The 15,532-nt window shown below is 37.0% G+C and overlaps 1 protein-coding gene across 1 annotated transcript; it reads left to right on the forward strand.

The window, feature by feature from the left end:
• Window positions 1-3,724: 3,724 nt before the first annotated feature.
• Window positions 3,725-13,713, forward strand: LOC125109757 (peptidyl-prolyl cis-trans isomerase FKBP3-like). Its single transcript, XM_047746915.1, has 3 exons — window positions 3,725-3,744; window positions 12,596-13,236; window positions 13,467-13,713. The coding sequence occupies exons 1-2, from the start codon at window positions 3,725-3,727 to the stop codon at window positions 13,188-13,190; spliced, it is 615 nt and encodes a 204-aa protein (XP_047602871.1). The 3' UTR covers window positions 13,191-13,236; window positions 13,467-13,713.
• Window positions 13,714-15,532: the final 1,819 nt, after the last annotated feature.

A 15,532-nucleotide genomic window follows, 5' to 3' on the forward strand; every position in this document is an offset into this window, starting at 1 on the left:
TAGTGATATCTATGTTTGAAATGCAAAAGAGAAAGTGTATGTTTGAGTGTAATGATTTTCCATAATTAGTATTTTTTCACCTTAAAATACCAAGGCAATAGGCAACATAAAGAATAATAATGGATAAATACTATTGCTCTCCAGATTCTATGGGTCAGGAAACTGAAGTTCAGAGAGATTAAGTAACTTACCCAAAGGCACTGAACGAGGGAGTGGCCGAGCCTTGGTGTGGACTCAGGCAGGATAATTCCAAAGTCGATTCTCAAAGGTCTACACTACACTCCCTTTTATGCGAAACAAGTGGGCAAAATGCTGGCTAGGTGAAGCCCAAAAACCATGATTGGGACTATAGCACATTATTTGGCTCAGGTTAAACTCAACACAATTAGAACAGAGCAACCCACATTTTCAACCCAATGCATACCCACGTATTTCAGCACTTCTTTGCATACTCCTGGGAAACAAATGTTAAGACTCAGCCCTTAATACAGGAAACACTCAGCATCTCAGACCAGGGGAAGAAACACAGCAGCAGTAGTACACAAATCACACAATATCCAGAGGGTCTAGACAATCCCTCTGGTTTTAGGGTCAAGTAGAATTAGTGAGTAGGAGAATTTACCCTGGGTCTAAAAGAACCTGTCAGGTGAAGGTGACTAGGGAAGGGCTATTTCTGGCAAAGGCAGGAGATCAAACAAAGGTGCACAGAATAGCCTATAGCTGGGTGTGTGTGTAGGAATCACTGCTCTGTCTTTCTAGAACATGGAGGCAAGGAGGAGGATAGGATATTCTGGAAGAGATTATGCTGAGTGAAATAAGTCAAGCAGAGAAAGTCAATTATATGGTTTCACTTACTTGTAGAACATAAAAATAACATGGAAGACATTAGGAGAAGGAAAGAAAAAGTGAAGGGTGGTGGGGAATTGGAGGGGGAGATGGACCGTGAGAGACTGTGGACTCTGAGAAACAAACTGAAGGTTTTAGAGTGGTTCGGTGAGACTGGTGATGGGTATTAAGGAGGAAACGGATTGCATGGAGCACTGGGTGTTATACATAAACAATGAATCTTAGAACACTACATTAAAAACTAATGATGTATTGTATGGTGACTAACATGACAATAAAAGAAAAAAAATTTAAAAAAAGAAGATGAAGATAGGAGATGCAACTGCAGATTATATTTAAAATTCTATACAAATGAGTATACACAGGTGAGTGAGGCAATGGCAGGTGATATAATGAAGTAAGAGCAAGAGTCAGACCCCAGCCCAAGCTGATAAGGGGAGAAGGTTTTATTCAGGTCAGAATTCAGATCAGTAGAGAAGCTAATAGTATGCAGTTTTATTCAATGCAAAAACTGTGATCTCCAAGTGCAAGTGTCCTTTCATGGCTGTTAGTAGAACCCCTGAAGAGTCACTCATGTAAAAAAGTGCTTCATTGCCATTGTTATCAGGCTCATAAGTTTGCACAGCCAGATAAGTAGACACATGCTCCATTGCATCTTGTGAATATCATAGCTTTTGTTCAAGTATCACATTGAAATCCTAGGACTATGTCATTTACCTTACCATATATTTTTTTTACTCAATTTAAAAATACAACACAAAAGAAATGCATAGTGGGAAAGCAACAACTCCCAAAGATTACAATTTAGTTTAAAAATGGAAATTGGGAGGTACCTGATATTTTCAGTTGATACCCACCATATGAAATGTGAAATACATAATAATTTTGAATTAAATATTCACAAATTGAAAGTTTTGTAGATTGTTCCTTTTTTCTTCACCCAGGTGAAGTAAAAATCAATAAATTCACACCTCTTTGTTAGATGACTTGGGAAATATATGTCAAGCAGAAAATATGTATTTTTGTCTCCAAGGACTTCATAACTTCCTTGGAAAGGTGAGTCTTAGACTACAGAACTGTAAGTTATAGCTCTATATTGTTGGATAGAAAGTGGAGTCACCAGTTTCACAGAGTTATATACTTATTGGGCAAATAGATACTTCTAAAATGCTTTAAAAATAGCTTTATTCAATAAAGAGATTTCCCTGAATGTATTTTTTGAGTGTCTGGTACGTCTTAGATACTGTGGAAACAGAGAAGACTAAGAACGGCTTCTGCCCTTAACAGTCCATCAACTTAAAAAAAAAAAAAAAAAAAAAGACACCACAATTCAAGTACCACATAAAGCCACATACAAGAGAGGGATGAACCATGTGCTGCTGACCTCTCTCTTTACCATGTATGATTTTATTACTCAAAAAATTTCTTCCACTAAGACTAATGCCAGGAATTTCCTGTCTTGCGTTTGCGGCCGTGATCACAAAATCCGTATGAGAAAAGTAACCCCGCTGACTATATTTGAATGAACAACATATCCAGTACTTGTCATTAATTTTAGCCTAAGATGTATTAGAGGGTAAAAATCATGTCCAGTTTCAATTTAATTCCTGAATAATTCTGATGACCGTTAGACATGATGATTTATCTAACCATAAAAGCACACAGCAAAATCAAAGCCCAGACTTCTGAGACTTAGATTCTTGTGGTTATGAGAATCTGGGTAAGGAATAATGGGACATAAGCAGGACAGCCAGGGTGCAAAATTTAGAGAAGTTCTCACTCTCCCCTGAACAATCCTGACAGTGGGCACCTCCTTAAAAATGTGTGCCTTTAGTACCTAGCTGGCCTCACTTAGCCCTGGAATGAATATTTTCAAAGGAGAACAAAATAAAAGGAAATATTAAAAGAAGCTATAGCAGGAGCACCTGGGTGGCTCAGTGGGTTAAGCCTCTGCCTTTGGCCCAGGTCATGATGTCAGGGTCCTGGAATCAAACCCCATATCGGGCTCTCTGCTCAGCGGGGAGCCTTGCTTCCGCCTCTCTCTCTGCCTGCCTCTCTGCCTACTTGTGATCTCCCTCTCTCTGTCAAATAAATAAATAAAATCTTAAAAAAAAAAAAAAAGGAAGAAGAAGAAGAAGCTATAGCAGCTAGAGAAAAAGACCCAGACCACCCATTTCAGAAAGGCCTTTCTGCATGCCGCATTGCCCCCTTCGGAAGAGCACCACAATAAGCCTCAGTGACTTCCTGTTGCAGACACAAGGCTCAGAATACATGCTGGGTGTCTTTCTTCTTTTCACTAAGCCTGGTCAAAGTCATCCTTGACCAAGTTCTTGACTTAGCTACTATAATCAATGAAGGCTACCACAAAACTGATTAGATCAGAGCTGCTTTTGAGAGATTCTTTACATACTCTAAAATGCACTTGGGGTTGCTGGAGGGGAGCAGGGTGGGAGGAACAGGGTGGCTGGGTGATGGACATTGGAGAGGGTATGTGCTATGGTGAGTGCTGTGAATTGTGTAAGACTGATGAATCACAGACCTGTACCCCTGAAACAAATAATACATTATATGTTAATTTAAAAAAATAAATAAAGGGGCACCTGGGTAGCTCAGTGGGTTAAGCCTCTGCCTTCAGCTCAGGTCATGATCTCAGGGTCCTGGGATCGAGCCCTACATCGGGATCTCTGCTAAGCGGGGAGCCTGCTTCCCCCTCTCTCTCTGCCTGCTTCTCTGCCTACTTGTGATCACTCTCTCTCTGTCAAATAAATAAATAAATACCTTTAAAAAAATAAAATGAAATTTAAAAAATGCACTTGGGATTTATTTTAATCAGATATGGTAACACATTCAGACACATGAAGGAATAAGTTTTTACATCATGGGTCCTAGAAACAGGAGGTAAGGCATGCCATCCAGGGCACCAGAGTTGGTCAGAAGGCAGAAACAGCAAGAGGAAAATAAAGGAAAGAGGCTTTATGGTGGTTTTTCATAGGTAGAAATGGGCAAGGCAGAGTAAGCAGGTTACATAAACTTAGGATGGGTGAGTTTGAGTAATTTCAGTAGGCTCCAGCACATCAGGGAAGCCTCTGGTTATCTGATACCTGGCTCTGGGGTGATTAGGGCAGGGAATAGTGGCTCCTAGGGTGAGAGCTTGATAAAGGAAGTATGAACTCTGGATTGGTTCCCGATAGCAAGTTGATTGCTATATCTAGGATGAGCTAACCTTGAGAGGGAAGTCTGTCCCTTCTAATGTCAGCAAGATTCCAAGAAGTCAAAGCATCAGAATTAAAGACATGCTAAAATATACCCATATTTTAACAATCACTGTCCAGTAAATTTCTAGAATTCCCAAGGCCTGTAAGAGAGTTAAGCTTTCTTCTCTTTCTTAGAAATGATGTAGAAGCATTAATGCAGCCAAGTTTGGGAAAATATACAATATCACTGCAGGAGCTATAATCAGAGGGCCTTGGCTTCCCAGAGTTTTCAATCCAGCATTATTCACAACTCTGAAACTCTTTTTAAAAAATACACAGAGAGAAAGCTCTTACTGGACTCTAGGTACATATTTTAACATTTACACTAACTCAACTCCCTAGGGTTTTAATCACCAAAAAGCATATATAAAAGGTGCAAAAACCATGGGCTTCTTTCCATGTTATGTTTGTGAAAGAGATGGAAAGACAAAGTATTCAATGCAAGGAAGAGCTAAGAAGACAACATTTGGGTTCCTGCAGCAGCTGGACACCAGGTTGCTGATGGCTTCCTGATGAAATTAAATGTGTCAGAAGTCCCTTCACAGATAATACAGGGGGCCACATCTTCATTCCCACTATGTGAGGTACATGGTGAGATATTTAGTGCTAGGAAAACTGCCAGCTGAGGAGAAAACTGAAGAAAAGAGCAGCTTACAATTATAGGAGTGCTGGAGGATCTGACTAACCAGAAAGGCCTAGAAGAAGGAAATTTTGCTCAGCTTGTGTTAACAATGTTGAAAGTGTGAGAAATGGAAATGAACTTAGTTTCAAGATATTTGAAAGGTGCAAACATCAAAGGGGCATAATTAGAAGCAAGTGTTTAGACTGAAAAAAAAAAAAAAACTGGTGAGAGATTCATGGCTGATAATCAAGAATTAACTTCAGGTCTCAATTTCTCTGAAGCTACAGAGATAGTTTGCCTGAACAATCCTTTTTTCTTCCCAGGAGACCTCCCTGATAATATCAGCATTCTTATTTGTAAACATTACCCGAGAAACAGCCCATTCTGAGTGTGGCTTGTATCCCACTCAGTGTATCAATGCTATGGGTTGAATTGCATCCTCTAAATAAAGATGCATTGAAGTCTTAAGCCCCAGAACCTCAAACTGTGACTTCATTTAAAAAGAGGCCATTGCAGATGTTTAGGTAAGATGAGGTAGTACTAGAACAAGGGCAGACCCCTAATCCATTATGACCAGTACCCTTTTAAGAAAATGGCCACATGAAGACACAGAAACACAGGACAAGGTCATGTGATGGTGAAGCCAGAGGTTGGAGTGACACAGCTGCAAGCCAAGGAACATCAAGGATTATGGGCAAAGCACCAGAAACTAGGAAGAAGAAGGAAAGAATTCCTCTACAAATTTCAGAGGCTACATGGCCCTGTGGACACTTTGATTTCAGACTTCTAGGCTCCAGAACTGTGAAACAATAAACTTGTGCTTAAAACGAAGTCACTCTGTTTTAGTACTTGGATGTGGCAGCCCTAGGAAACAAATACACAGGCTCTAACTACTGACCAGGAGTCTTGTAGTACATCCTCAAACCTTAATTTTGAACACAGAATCCAACCCTTTTTTTGCTATTTTTGAGAAGGAAAGCACTTTCTAGCTCTGATTTTGTTAGATATTATTGTAGCATCATGAATCAATTCCTAAAGAGCAGAGAGTTACTCAACACAGTAATGCTAAAAATTTGTTCTTTGAGAATCTGAGGTCTGGGCACTTCAGAGACTATTCAAGACCTCCAGCATCAACAAAGGGTTACCAAGGCTGAGCTTCTATAAGATAAGAATGCCAGAGCAGAATCATGAATGGCCAAGGAGTAAGATATGACATCAAAAGACTATTGAGGTGAATATGAAATCAATAAAGCAACCCTAACATCCTAGAGAATGTAATGATCCCCTAGCATTGGGAAAGAAAAATGATGAAAAAAATTCATCCAACTACCCACTAAAAATAGAGCAAAACAGAGCAGAACCAATTTGTATGTTGAGAACCACAAAGTGAGAATTTGAGCAATATTTGTATGTGATGAACAATAAATATTACTCAGTGTTCACAAGGTTTGGAGGAAAAGGCCATCTCCTATTTGCTGCCCACAGGAGTACAAATTAGGTAAGCTTTCTGGAACACAACCTAATAATGTGTACAAAAAATCTTTAAAACATGCATGCATTTCTCATCAGCCTAATGCAGCTCCTATCTTATTTCAGGGGTCTAGTCTACGGCCAAGACACTTCGCAGTGTATTCAGGTCTCCTAGTGCTCCAGAAAGTCTGAGGGCTGGCATTTTCTTTTTCCTCACCCCAAGCAGGCCCATGACCAATGAGAAAGTGCTCTTTCTTATAGAAGACTCCAAACACACTTTAAAGAGATCAAAACACATCACACACCAAATAATGGTAACTAACACCTCACTACTCACAGTGTGTGAGCAGTCATGTCATTTGCCTACCAGAAGTAAGAGACATCCCAGCCTATTCTGAAGTGTGTCCCAGAGCCAGAATTATATCAGTGGGGGCCCATCAAGACCAGGCACCCTACTGGGCATATTTCTTTCAGTGACAGCATATCATAAACATAATCACAGTGGTCTTTCCAGGGCAATCAGAACACCTATGAAATTTAGGGTCATTAATAAAATAATCAGCAAGAATAAAAGCTTACTCAAGGAAACAAATTCAGATGGGCAATTAGCCACACCCAGACAGTTGTGTCTCTTCCTCCATCATCAGCCATGATCCTGTTATGATGATGACACTTTAGTGCCACTGTATACATTTACTCAAATCCTACTCTTATCCTGAAATATCTTTACACCTTCTACTTTGAAAAGTTCTACCTACCTTTCAAAAACAACTACTGTGTGGCTCATCAATGTCACTCATACAAATGAATATACATGACCCCAAATTCTTGTATAAGAATGTTAATATCCTGAGTTTAATATTGTCTGTAATATATATATTTTATTTTTCTGTTAATATCAATGCTGTAACTCCTGGCATTTATTACTTATAAATTATAATTTATAACTCACTTTCTTAATCTTCAATTTTAGTAAAATAAATCTTGCAGGAAGAACAGTAAAAAAAAAAAAAAAAAAAAAAAAGAATGTTAATATCCACTAGATTCATAACAGCCAAAATTGAAAATAATTCATATGTCCATCAACAATGAAATACCATGCAGTAGTAAGATGGGACAAACAACTGATAAACTTATAAAAATGTGAATTAATCTAAAAAAATTACAGTGAACAAGAGAAGCCATATGTGATTTAATCTATATAAAGTCCTAGAACAGACATAAATAATCTAAGGTAAAAGAAATCAGAATTGGGGCGCCTGGGTGGCTCAGTGGGTTAAGCCGCTGCCTTCAGCTCAGGTCATGATCCCGGAGTCCTGGGATCGAGCCCCACATCGGGCTCTCTGCTCAGCAGGGAGCCTGCTTCCTCCTCTCTCTCTGCCTGCCTCTCTGCCTGCTTGTGATCTCTCTGTCAAATAAATGAATAAAATCTTTAAAAAAAAAAAAAAAAAAAAAAAGAAATCAGAATAGTAGTTGTGTCCTGTGGGGAGGAGTTCAGGATTGTCCAAGAAGGGGAATATAAACGTTCACTATATTGATGGGGTGTGGATGCACAGGGTATGTATTTGTCAAAGCGAACAAACTGCACTTAAAATGTCTACTTTCAATGCAGAAAAATTATATATCAATAAAAAATCAATAAATGAAAATCCTACTTCAAGTCCCTATTCTAGAAATATATACAGAGATTTTAATAAAATAGAGAATACCTTCTAGGTCAGGAAGAGAGAGAAGGATCCTTGACTATGTGTAAAAAAACAGTACAGTGATTTCACTGTCTCCCATCAGTTCTGGCCCAAGTATAATTAAGTAGAATGAAAACAGAAGGGCCTTTCTTGCTACTGGCCAGCTCTCAAGACCCAAAATTCAGACTTGCATTGATGAAGAGGTTGGCTGACCAGGGTACACAGCAAGGAGGACCTGTGATGATTACAGGGCTCCATATCCCCAATAAGGACAGGCATGTACTACTTCCCCATATCTCCTATCAGTATTAGATAATTATCAGATAATGCCCTTTAATATCTTTGAGAGGAGGTGGCCTGTAGAACTCATCTCTTGGAGACACAAGATACTAGATGGGTTCCTGCACTTTCTTACAGTGGCCATAGTGTCCAATTAAATGCAGAAAACAATTTCAGGAGGGGGTTAAACAGAAGCAAACATGAGTGAGGCCATTATAAATGCATTGGTGGCTTCAGGCCAAGAGGTTGTGTTGACATAGATTCAAACAAATGAGCCAATGAAGTTACAGGAAGGGCAGTATTTGATAGAGGAAGTTGTATTGTCCTAAGGGTCCCCCTTCACTCCACAGTTGACCAATAGTTATAATGGTCTCATAAGGCCCTTTATAGCATTTAATCATTATTTAGGAAAGGGGTAGTAGCAACTCCTATGTCCACACTGAGAAGGGGTATCTTGTCTCCAAGATCACTGGAAATGCATTATAGCTAAGTAGTCAGGAGTCCAGACCAAAGTCAGAAGGCTTAAGTCTCAGCTTGACCATTTCCAGCTGTTTTAACTTGGATAATTAACTTAATTTCTCCTTCAGTTTTCTCATCTGTAAAAAACGGAGATAATGTTTATATATAGGGCTGCTGGGAGAATTAAATGGGTTAATTAAATGGGTAGAGTGCTCAGAAAAATGTTGGGCAAATGGTCAGCGCACAATAAATACTCATGATTATTATTATTAAAGCTTGTCTTCTTATTGTGCATTTGTGCACAAATGTATCAATTCTGCTACAAGTAACATAGATTTTCAGACACTCAGAGATCTAGAAAGACTAAGAATCAAAGAGGCCCCTCAGGAAAGTCAGTTCTTAATTTCCTGATCCCACAGGATACTCTGCTAGGACTTCTGGCATTCCAAATACATGGGTCTGATTTCCAGACAACCATAGCCATGATTTGAAAACTCGAACCTACACCTAACACTCCCACCCCAACACTCACCCCCACTTATAACTTACAATGTTACCTAGTTATATGCAGATCCATATTATCCAGAATGTTCCACAAAGCATTTCCCTCTGCAGGAAGCCTATGCTAAAGAATTCTTCTTTTAATGCATGCTTCCATTTTTGTTGTTGTTGTTAAAGTTGTCAGAGTCTGAATTTTTTCCCTAAAGAATATTCTTTCTTTCTTAATTTTTGGGTTTGTTTACTTACAAGTTTCATTGACTTTAGCAAGTCCAATATACAACAGCTATGTTAGGATGAAATCTGTCTCACTGATTAAAAGTCTGCATCCTTCTCTCCAGATGAACAAAAGCAGTGCAGGATTAAAGCAAATAGCATTAAAAACATAATTAAAGGAAAGAGGTGAGAAAGTTTCAAAAAATCTATAATTTTAACTATAGTTGGGATTATTCCCTGCACTTTGCATTTAATTCTGTGTAGTCATTAAAAATCTGAAACTCAATTCTTTTGGCTCTCATTTTTACATGTTTATCCAGGAGCAAAGATATAAAAGTGGAGAATTTGCTTGGCCAAGAGACTGATTTCATTTACAAAATTTTATTTCTATGCTTCCCTGTTTCTCTTTTATAAACCATGAGGTGATCTGGTCCATGTTTTCATGAATGGTGAAGTTATAAGTGGACCACTCAATCCTGACAGTCATAATAATTTCTGCTCTATAGATTCAGCCTGATAAGACATAAAAATTCTAGACATTTTATTTTAGTGACAAACTAAACTGGATGCATGACTTTTGGCCTGCTGCTATGGCCTCCATAGTTTGTGTTGCTTTCCCAGAACTAATAATTTAATTATGATAAGTACAGGGTTCTTTTGATTTCATTCAAATGGTGCATGTGTACACACTTGCTAACTGCTTCTGCAATGTTATTAATAACTATGTGCTAATTATGTCAATAAATTAATTGGAACTGTACCCCTATTGGTACGGCCTCTACATCCCTCTGCTGTTACTCCTCCTGTGGACTTTTAACCTCAGCTCTCACAAACTGCCAGTTTATTCCTCGTGTAGAAGGTGCATTTTCCTGGATTATTATATTTTAATGCATGCTCTGTTCAGCATTAAATGACTTCTCCTTTAATTCATTTATTGACTGCTAGATGTTTTGCAAGAAACACTGCAGTGGTTTAGAAATTTATTTGATAAATCATTGATTGACCCTCTCAATCACCTAATTAACCACAAATGAAAGATTTAAATAGGTTTACTTTTCTTTTTAAATAAAAGTCCGTATAAATTACAAACCAGAGTCCTACAAATTAGCAATGTGGCTCTGTTATTACTGAATCAGCACCACTGGAATCATCAAATATCAGGAAATGAGGCAGAGGTTTGGCACCTTTTTCTAACATATATGTAATATTAAGCTCTTTTCCCTCAAATAGCTTTCAGATCATTGCACACACAGAATGCAATTACTGAAAAGCAGTAAAGGCATGACTTTTAAAGGACTATGATGCCCCGAGCAATCAGTCACTATATGAGATGGAATGAAATGCTACGCCTGCCAGTTCAACTTTGGGAACGAAGGAGAAATTTCTACAAAAGGCGCCATGTTCCTCTTACAAGGATATTTTCTTTAGCATCAAGTTGTAAGGTGTTACTGTCAGAGAACTTTTCGGTTTCCTCACTTTTTACATGCATTACATATAATGTCTATTATGTATCTTTACTAAAGTGGCTTATAAAGGAAATAGCAGTAGTTTGCTTTGTGCTGAAAGGCAGGCACTTAAGGAGCAAAGCATCCTTTTCACTTCCTCTAGCCTTCTCACCCTGGAACAATGAACTTGGCAAAAGAGCACTTTCCTTTGCCCCTTTCCTTCCCCTGAAATAGCCCTGCAACAGTAGAATTGCCCAAAGATGACTTCCTAAGCCTAAGGCAGAATTCCAACCTGTCAACCTTAACTGTTGAGCTGCTTCTGGGAGCAAACAAGGAAAGAAAGACAGCAAGGAATTCTGAGACCACGTGTCCCCACACAGAGTTTATGGTCTAGCGAGAGCATTGCTAGCCAATACCCCTTATGCATCCAGGGCAGAAATCCACTAAATAGTCTAGAGGGTCCAAAGGATTGAAATACAATACACCTTTTCTTATTTTTGCTTTCATTAGTGAATTTTCCATGATTCTGGTAAAAGTACCACTCAGGAAAGAAGACATATAGCTTGGAAGTCACAGACTGGTAATCCCAGGAGGACCAGAGGAGGGTTTCGTGAGTTTGTAGAGGCAGAGATTGACCGAAAATGGGAAGAGAGAAGATTCTTGCCAAAGTCCCAGGCTCTTACACCAGCTTCAACACTCCTGCCAAATGAAACATTTCTAAGATTGTCTGTCTGTAATGTAAAGCAACCATTTCTCTTGGTTATCATTCACATTTAAAGAAAAGACATTCGATAAGTACCAACTATTATTTTAAGTGTGTGATCACTTTAACCATTAAGATACCTTATGTCCTTCTAAAAGTACTTATAGAAGAATTATTCTTAAAATTTTTTTCAAAGCTTCCAAGTTTGGATCCTCCCACCCCATTCTCTGACCTATGAATCCAATAATGAAGATATATGCACTAGCTAGGAAATTAAAAACTCTACTAGATATTTAAAGACTCATAACTCTACATTAAAAACTTTACACTAGAACAAATACTATTATGTGTTCTCTAATCATATATATGTCCTAAATCCAAAAGATTTAAAAAATACTATAGGTTATTTATGTTTTTCATAGTAGTGTCTAACCTATAATTATCATTTGAACATATACATAAACATGACTGTTTTTGCTTTTATTTTCAACAGAGATTGTCACACAATAAATTCTATCCATCAGGCATTTAAAACACTTAATGGCTAAATCTGGGAATATTTTTTACAGCATCATAATTTCAAATGGCACGAGAAAACTTTCAGATTCTAAATTTAGAGGTTGGCTTTCTGGCACACAGTAACTTGAAGAGAGTTTACAAGGCAACATGGTATAATCTCTTGAATGAGGGAGGTCCCTTTGTTACAGTTATTTAAAAATATTTTTCCATAATATAAAGAGATACTTTTATCCACCATTGAAAATTATGGTATAACAGGGGCTACATGTGATTTATGTACATGATTATATACATCAAAAATATCCCAAAGGCAAAGTTAAGATTAAAATAAACTTCAGAATTCCAATTTCAATAGGTTCAGTTTGGGAATTATCAGACAAGAACTCTCAAATAACTGTGATTGTTAAGAGCTCTAATGGAAAATTAAACAAGGTACAAAATCACTTTGATAATATAATAAGAGAGATGGGAACTCCAAGGATGAATAAAAATAAATACATGCCCAGACTTTTCCTAGTGAAACTTCAGAAGCTCCTGGATAAAGAGAAAATATTAAAAGATATCACAGAGAACAGTCTTTAAACTTAATGGAAAAATAGAGTGACAGTAGACGTCAGCCACCCTAGTTGCCAGCACACAAGGACATCTGAAAGAAGTAACCTGAATGTGGCCCAGACAGCTAACAAGGACCATTTGGTTATAGCCTACAACCATCTTTTTGAAAGTAAGCATTTCAAGGGTATGGAAAGTATAAGTAAAGTGTCTAAGCAGGTGAAAAACATGAAGCTTAATGAAGATAAACCCAAAGAAACCAAGTCTGAAGAGACTCTGGATGAGGGTCCAACAAAATATATAAAATCTGTTCTTAAAAAAGGAGATAAAACCAACTTTCCCAAAAAGGGTGATGTTGTTCACTGCTGGTATATAGGAACACTACAGGATGGGACTGTTTTTGATACTAATATTCAAACAAGTTCAAAGAAGAAGAAAAATGCCAAGCCTTTAAGTTTTAAGGTTGGAATAGGCAAAGTTATCAGAGGATGGGATGAAGCACTCTTAACTATGAGTAAAGGAGAAAAGGCTCGACTAGAGATTGAACCAGAATGGGCTTATGGAAAGGAAGGACAGCCTGATGCCAAAATTCCACCAAATGCAAAACTCATTTTTGAAGTAGAATTCGTGGATATTGACTGAAATAGCAGCAATGCTTCAGATATAATGACATCAACAACAATAAAACATTGCAATTGGAAGGGGAGGTGAACCACGAGAGACTATGGACTCTGAAAAACAATCTGAGGGTTTCGAAGGGGCGGGGGGTGGGAGGTTGGGGGAACCAGGTGGTGGGTATTGGAGAGGGTACAGATTGCATAGAGCACTGGGTGTGGTGCAAAAACAATGAATACTGTTACACTGAAAATAAATTTAAAAATTTAAAAAATTAAAACAAACAAACAAACAAAAAAACACATTGCCTTGAAGAAACTTATATAACTAATTAGAGCTGGTTACTATTGTAAGGGAAGAGTCAACTGGAAAATTCAAGAGCTCAGATATTGTTTACCCAATCCCCAACTTTTAATATATGTAATCCATTATAATTCCCTAAAGTTTGAAATATTTTACTACAGCTATGTAAAATACTGGTTAAGGAGAAATGACTTTCCTTTACCTCATGTTGTAAACTAAAAGGCTCAATAAAAACATATTCAGTGTCTTGGAAAAAAAAAAAAAAGAAGTAACCTGAAGAAAAATAATAATCAATCTAAAATTTCATGTCTAGCCAAACCTTTATGCACGAGTTGAGATTAAAGAAGAACTTGCTGATACATACAAATACAAAAGGAAATTTTCCAACCACAGAGTCTCACAGAAACTACAATTAATTGAAGCTTTTTAATAAAAAGAAAAACAAACACAGAAGTAGAGTAAAGATAAAAGAAATAATGACTAGCACATAAATCAGTAAAATATATAAGTAATCCTAGTTAATATTTGAGGGTAAATGTAATAGTACTTTATGATAAAAATGGAATATTGTAATATTCTGCACTGCAATGATAAGAATAATGAGGGCTATTCAGTAGGTAAAAAGTACTAAGTTTCTGCCTTGTTTGGAGGAGGATGGAGACACATACTTAGACATCATTTTTAAAAAGTTATAGTGAATTGGGGTAAATTGGAGGGGGAGACGAAGCATGAGAGGTTATGGACTCTGAGAAACAAACTGAGGGTTTTGGAAGGGATGGGGCGGGGGGGCGATGGGTTATGGTGGTGGGTATTAAGGACGGCATGTATTGCATGGAGCACTGGGTATGCTGCATAAACAATGAATCTTGGAACACTGAAAAAAATAATAAATAAATAAATAAACAAATAAAAGAGTTATAGTTAGGAATGTATACTAGACATTTAAAGATAACAGGAAAAGTTGGGGAAACAGTACATTTAAATTGGAAAAGAAAAAATGAAAAAATAAAGTAAAAAGTCTGGTTAAGAAAAAAAGAAAAAATGTGAAAGGAATGATTGAAATAAATGGAAATATACATATTTAGTTGCAATTAATAAAAAAATTGTTAGGTTATTTAAGACAATAGATCACTAAGACACAAACATTTTTCTAAAACAAAATGACACAGAAAGATTGAAAATAAATGGATAGAGATAAATGTATTGAAAAATGCTGACTAAAATAAGATTTCTGTGGCATTTTATGTCAAAGAGAATTTAAGGAAAACATTAGTAGAGATGAGGAAGAACACTAATTCATAAGTGAAAGACACAAAACTATTTAATAATAAAGAACTTAGGTGCTCTTTGCAGCAACTCTTAAATATTTATAAGGCAAATACTAACAGAATTAAAAACTGAAATTGACAAAAAATACTGTGGCAGATTTTCTACATTTCTATTAGAAATTTTTCACCATAAAGGGTCTCAGTTGGTAAAAGCCTCTGCCTTCGGCTCAGGTCATGATCTCAGGGTCCTGGGATTGAGCCCCGCATCAGGCTCTCTGCTTAGCGGGGAGCCTGCTTCCCTCTCTCTCTGCCTGCCTCTCTGCCTACTTGTGATCTCTGTCTGTCAAATAAATCTTTAAAAAAAAAAAGAAATTTTTCACCAATAGACCAGAAATAAAGAAAAGAAGAACAGAATTGGTAAGACTGAATTACAAAGAAACTTGATATACAATATATATTTAAAATTTGATAGTCAAAATTTGAATAAGTACTAGACCATAAAATAATTCTTGAAACATTTCAAATAATTGATATCATATACTACATGATTTCTGTCCATGATATAAAAAATGAAGAATCAGTAGTATGTGATAGTTTCTCCCAAACCTTATATACTCCTGAATAACTAATGGATTTAAGAGGAAGACACAATGGAATTATAAAATATTTATAGAATGCAATGACAATAAATGAACTATATACTAACACTTGCAGAATGTAGCATGAGTGGAACTAGAGATCCATTATAGTAGTAAAAGCATTTTTAAAACAGGGCTATTAAAAATAAATGAGTTAAGT

Source organism: Lutra lutra, chromosome 9 (genome assembly GCF_902655055.1).
Source record: "Lutra lutra chromosome 9, mLutLut1.2, whole genome shotgun sequence".
In the NCBI taxonomy this organism is placed as follows: domain Eukaryota; kingdom Metazoa; phylum Chordata; class Mammalia; order Carnivora; family Mustelidae; genus Lutra; species Lutra lutra.

Excerpts from the sequence above, each read along its gene's own strand:
- LOC125109757 (XM_047746915.1), top strand. The coding sequence starts at position 3,725 with ATGGGTCCTAGAAACAGGAG. Across the intron at positions 3,745-12,595 it reads ATGGGTCCTAGAAACAGGAG|AGTGACAGTAGACGTCAGCC; the intron begins GTAAGGCATGCC and ends ATGGAAAAATAG.